This window comes from Periplaneta americana, chromosome 1 (genome assembly GCF_040183065.1).
Source record: "Periplaneta americana isolate PAMFEO1 chromosome 1, P.americana_PAMFEO1_priV1, whole genome shotgun sequence".
Classification (NCBI taxonomy): domain Eukaryota; kingdom Metazoa; phylum Arthropoda; class Insecta; order Blattodea; family Blattidae; genus Periplaneta; species Periplaneta americana.
In genome coordinates, this window is record NC_091117.1 from 1366501 (window position 1) to 1372500 (window position 6000).

The 6000-nt window shown below is 37.4% G+C and overlaps 1 protein-coding gene across 1 annotated transcript in view; it reads right to left on the reverse strand.

Moving 5' to 3' along the window:
- The window catches only part of Dhc1 (Dynein heavy chain 1), a 110333-nt gene that overhangs the window by 9929 nt on the left and 94404 nt on the right, over positions 1-6000 (reverse strand). Inside the window, exons 52-55 of the mRNA XM_069824965.1 lie at positions 5010-5236; positions 4051-4128; positions 1334-1528; positions 88-350 (exon numbers count right to left, since the gene is read on the reverse strand). Of these exons, the coding sequence (XP_069681066.1) occupies positions 88-350; positions 1334-1528; positions 4051-4128; positions 5010-5236 (763 nt within the window). The remainder of the gene's footprint in view (positions 1-87; positions 351-1333; positions 1529-4050; positions 4129-5009; positions 5237-6000) is intronic.

Below are 6000 nucleotides of genomic sequence, written 5' to 3' on the forward strand. Positions count from 1 at the left end.
TAGAATCTGATGTTTCATTAATGTATCTTATGTTGTAATAAATTCTGTAATTACGTGTTACATTTGACGCAATAAATGAATACTGACGTGATGTCCGCGTTGGCGTGCAGGCCGAACACCTCGGGGGTGTCGGTGGGTGGCAGGCCGTTGATGTAGTCCACGTAGTCCTGCAGGTTCTTGGTCACGGGCACCTTGTAGTTCTTGTAGAACTCGAACCCCGGCCGCAGCAACACGTCACAGAACCAGACGTGCGTGAATGTCGTGAGCAAGCGTTTATCGAAGTCATCAGTCACCCGCCCCCCGTACTGCACCTCCCCCAGCATGTAGCACACCGTGGGCCAAGAGATGCCCTGTGAACAGGACGACTGGGATTAGATAAGCAATTATGTGTATGCTAGCTGCGAAGAGTGATAGGGCATTTAAGGAAATCCATGATTGCGTCAAATGTCTGTACTCGAATTGAAGTAATAAAATATACAATATTATTAAAGATAAAACTAAAAATTGTGAGAATATAGGATCTTTCTAAAGAGATCAAAGATATTGTAAAAAAAAAAAATTCAGACATGATAATTAAGATTTGGGGGATTCATTCATTTATTTATTATCTTCCATAGATCTTACATGAGCAATGAAGCTTCAAGATGTGGAACAAGTCAAAATTTTACAATATTACAATTACAATTTTTACAATATTTTACAGTTTTACAATGTAGTAATTTTCTACAATGATGAGGTGAGGTCCGAGGATTCGCCAAAAGATTACCTGGCATTTGCCTTTTGGTTGGAGAAAACCTCGGAAAAACCCAACCAGGTAATCAAATCAAAGGGGGAAATGAAGTGATGCTGAGGACTCGCCATAGAGAGATGAAACATTTTAAATATATGCATTTTTTAAATTTCAAGAACTTTTAAACTACTGAACCTATGAACATGAAACTTACACACACCAGTACTGTTAGCAATAGCAACATACGTAAAAAAAAAGTCTCTAGCTTAAAATAAAGATAAAATAAAAAATTCCACCCATCGCCTACCTTAAGGGCCCTGCTATGGGGGGGGGAAGCTGAAGTATGCTGGAAGACAACAAAATTAGCGTTTATACGAAACTAGAATATGGCTAAAAATCTTAATTTTTATATGGACATTTTGGAAACAAAATTTTTTGCATCCTCAAGAAAACAACATCAGTGGAACAGCAGTATGAATGTATTAAAATCAGGAATGTCCCAGGAAATTGGGATTTATGGTTGGTCGAGACGAAGGGCGCATGAGATCTGCAAAAACACGTTTAAGTGCACATACAAAACTGATGGTTTGATGCATGCTTCACCTTCTTGGGGTCCATGTCGTCCAGGTGGTTCTGCACGAACTGGATGCTTGCTGCGAAGTCCGCCTGGTTGAACTCGTACGGCACATTCCAGCCCAGAGGACCAAACTTGCGTCTCTCCTGCACCACTGTGTGGAGGAACGCCACTGCGTACAGCAAGGGAGGCCACTGGGGTTGTGTGGAGTAGTCCAGTGTGTCCTGCAACCCACAAGCCACATTTCTGCTTTCTCACTTTCTACTAATTTTCCCTTTTAGTCATAAGGGATATGTCAATGAAAATGATAAAAAATTCTATTTTTATTTTATTCTCTGATGTTTAAAGATTAGGCTGCCAAAATTTTATTATGAAATTCCATTAGGAAGTGCCACAAAATAATTCCCACGGCGCCATGCCACTGTTACTTATAATCCTAAACCTTAAGCTTAATTTTCCGAAAATTATAAAAAATTTGATTTTTTTTATTTCATTCTCTGATATTTAAAGATTAGTTTGCTAAAATTTTATTTTGAAATTCCATCAGAATGTGCTCCAAAATAATTATTAAATGCCATGGTGCCATGCCACTATTCCTTACAATCCTAAATTTTGTCCTTTACTTTCTGAAAATGATAAAAAATAGGATTTCTAAATTTTATTCTTATTTCATTCTATGATATTAATGACGCAGTCATTTTAGAAAGGGCTTTATTCCACTTTTTGATAAAGTCAGTTACAAACACTATTGTATGCACCTGGCATTATTCCATGGATTCACTGAGATATGAGGAAGCTGCACATTTGAAAAGGTGCATTCCTGGAATAAAGCCATTTTTTATGGAGATCTGATTGTTGTCGCGATTTCGGAATAAAACCCTTTCTAAAATGACTGATTCATTTAAAGATTAGGTTGCCAAAATTTTATTTTGAAATTCCATCAGAATGTGCCCCAAAATAATTATTAAATGCCACTCATCCTTACAACTCTAAACTTTAAGTTTCATTTTCTGAAAATGGTAAAAAACTGAATTTTTAAATTTTGATTTTATTTTATTTTATTCTGTGATGTTTGAAGATTAGGTTGCCAAAATTTTGTTTTGAAATCCAACAGGAAGTGCCCAAAATAATTATTACATACAACGGTGCTGTTTATAACCCTAAACTTGATGCTTCATTTTCTGAAAATGTAAAAAATTTGGATTTTTTAATTTTAATTTTATTTTATTCTGCGAAATTTTAAAATTACGTTACCAAAATTTTATTCCGAAATTCCATCACTAAGTGCTCAAATTAATGACTATACTGGGTGTTATATAATGTTGTGATCGACACTGGGTGGAGGAAAAATTCATGAATTCTTATTAGACGAGATAACAGCTGTGAGTTCGCCCACAGTGTCGGTCACAGCCTTATACATTGCCATGGTGCCACGCCACTATACTTTACGCTTCATTTTTTGAAAGTTATTTTCTTTAAAGACTGCACTCATACCTCAGAAACTAACTGATGGATTTTGCTGAAATCTTGCTTCATTTCATCAGCCCGATCTTCATGGCTGGTATATTTTTAAATTAGCACAAAATTTATTGTTGCAGACGGATGACGTGAATATGTTAGGAGAAAATCCACAAACGATTAGGGAAAACACGGGAATTTTACTGGAAGCAAATAAGGAGATAGGTTTGGAAGTAAATCCCGAAAAGACAAAGTATATGATTATGTCTCGTGACGAGAATATTGTACGAAATAGAAATATAAAAATTGGAGATTTATCTTTTGAAGAGCTGGAGAAGTTCAAATATCTGGGAACAACAGTAACAAATATAAATGATACTCGGGAGGAAGTTAAACACAGAATAAATATGGGAAATGCGTGTTATTATTCGGTTGAGAAGCTTTTATCATCCAGTCTGCTGTCAAAAAATCTGAAAGTTAGAATTTATAAAACAGTTATATTACCGGTTGTTCTTTATGGTTGTGAAACTTGGACTCTCACTTTGAGAGAGGAACAGAGATTAAGGGTGTTTGAGAATAGGAAAATATTTGGGGCTACGAATGATGAAGTTACAGGAGAATGGAGAAAGTTACAAAACGCAGAACTGCACGCATTGTATTCTTCACCTGACATAATTAGGAACATTGAATCCAGACGTTTGAGATGGGCAGGGCATGTAGCACGTATGGGCGAATCCAGAAATACATATAGAGTGTTAGTTGGGAGGCCGGAGGGAAAAAGATCTTTAGGGAGGCCGAGACGTAGATGGGAAGATAATATTAAAATGGATTTGAGGGAAGTGGGATATGATGATAGAGACTGGATTGATCTTGCTCAGGATAGGGCTTATGTGAGGGCAGCAATGAACCTCCGGGTTCCTTGAACGCCAGTAAGTAAGAGAAAAATACATTTTGGAAAGCTATTTAAAATATACAGTATATATAAGCTAACCCAAGTTTCATAGAAACAAATTCTGACAAGCAATTAATTACCCGACTATTTATGTGAAGTAAGTGTATGCAAAGTTTCATTTAGTTATCCTCATTGGTCTTTGTAAAAATGGTACAAGAGTAAAATGAAAATTACTAAAATAACTAAGTCACTCTTGTTCAATTTTCATGAAAATTGTCATACATGGCTCACAAGTTGTATATGCGTCATATCTAAATTTCATAATGCTATAGCACAAACTGAGGAAGTTAGCAATGCATTGCTCTTCCATAGACATCTGTCTTTAGTCAGTATTACCTGCGTTATATTCTGGTAAGTCCGCTTCAGACTGGCTCGAATTCCTTGTGGAGGTTCATTTGTGAATTTTATTGCCATCTGGAAATAAAAGTAATACATAACATTACTAAACAGGCTGAGCAAGCTGAGGTGAGAAAAAATTATAAAGAAGAAACAAACAGTTCAGTGCATAATTACGCCACAAGGCATAAAAATGAACTAAGAAAAGATCAATGTAACTGCGCCACTACGAAGAACAGCTTCGTAAAAAAATACGTAATTATAATATTTTACCAGATAATATTAGAGATCTAGTTCCAAACAATTGAAGAAAGAAATTAATTAATTTTGATTGTATAATAAAAGGTAAAAAAGGTACCCCGTAACATGCCATGAAGGCACTTGGGGGCATGGAGGTAGATTGTACCTCACTCTAAAGTAGGTTATTTTACGAAGCTTTATCAACAGCTTAGGTTATTTACCGTCTGAATGAGATGAAGGTGATAATGCCAGTGAAATGAGTCCGGGTTCCAGCACCGAAAGTTACCTAACATTTGCTCATATTGGGTTGAGGGAAAACCCCGGAAAAAACCTCAACCAGATAACTTGCCCCGACCGGGAATCGAACCCGGGCCACCTGGTTTCGCGGCTAGGCTCACTAACCGTTACTCCACAGGTGTGGACCTCAATCTAAAGAATTTACAATTTCTACTGAAACCCTGTTACATATTACATTCCTAATGGCTGTAAATAAATAATTCTAATTTTGCTTCATATGAAGAGAAAATATATTGCATGTCCTTAATTAATTAATTACTTCTCTTATCATAGACCCATATCTGCATTTGTAGACCGAACGAACATAAAACATTCAAACCATCACAATGTAGTTTCATTCCCGAAACTGGGTGACGTATTCTACATGCCGGTGTGTGCGCAGAATTATTTACAGTAGATGCAGAACTGTTTGCCTTGCCCACCTGCAGCAGAGCGATGGGGAACTGAGGGTGCACCTCGGTGGTCATCCACAGCCGGAAGGTCTCGTGCACGTTCTCCGTCTCCACCAGCGCGTCCATGGCCTCGTTGCAGAAGGGCAGCGACAGGTGGATGTTCTGCAGCAGCACCCAGCCGCCCGCGCCCATGGAGTCGGAGATGAGGCGGCGTGCATGCTGCTCCTGGCCTTGCCCCATGGACACGGAGCGCAGCGCTGCAACAAAGAGGGACTGTATGCTGAGTTCTTGGCAATAAAGACATTAGCTCTCTTGTTGTCCAATGTTTCTCACACTCAGTGGTTTTACAGGAAAGGGCTGGACATCACTGATTCATTTCTTTTCGAAGACTGCACACTGGACAAAGTGGTGAAGAAATACCTAATTCCAATTTTGCTCAAGTGTTTTGACAAACAGTCATGCCTTGTGAGTAATCGAAAGGATGCAACTGCACTTTTCCTTGGATACTCAGGAATTATATTTTGTTTCGGAATATGTGTTATATATCTTTCGCGTCTTAAATATTACAGTAGGCTACCTGGTTAACTATTATGGGCCATCTTCTGAAGACGGGTCAGAATATTTAACACGCGAAAGATATATAATACATGTTCCAAAGTGATATAGTGATATAAGTTGTGTAATAAAGATGTATATATTTTGTTGTACTTTGAGGCACTCCCATCTTTTATTTATCGTGGAAAAGATATGATATTATATCTTGATATTTCAGTTGATTAATCTTTGAACTGTTCAAAATAATAAAGCAAACATGAGGTTTTGTAAAATTTTACTTCGCTTCTTAGCAAAACTCAGCAGTTTCATTACCAGATAATCCACAGTGTGCTGGTACCCATTGGAAAAATATCCTTTTGTTAAGCTTCATCAGGTGGTGTATAATTATCTAATAATCAGTTATTTTTGTATTCTTAGGAGCCAGATTGGTTGTTATGCAGTAACGGCTGCTTTAGAATGACTGAAT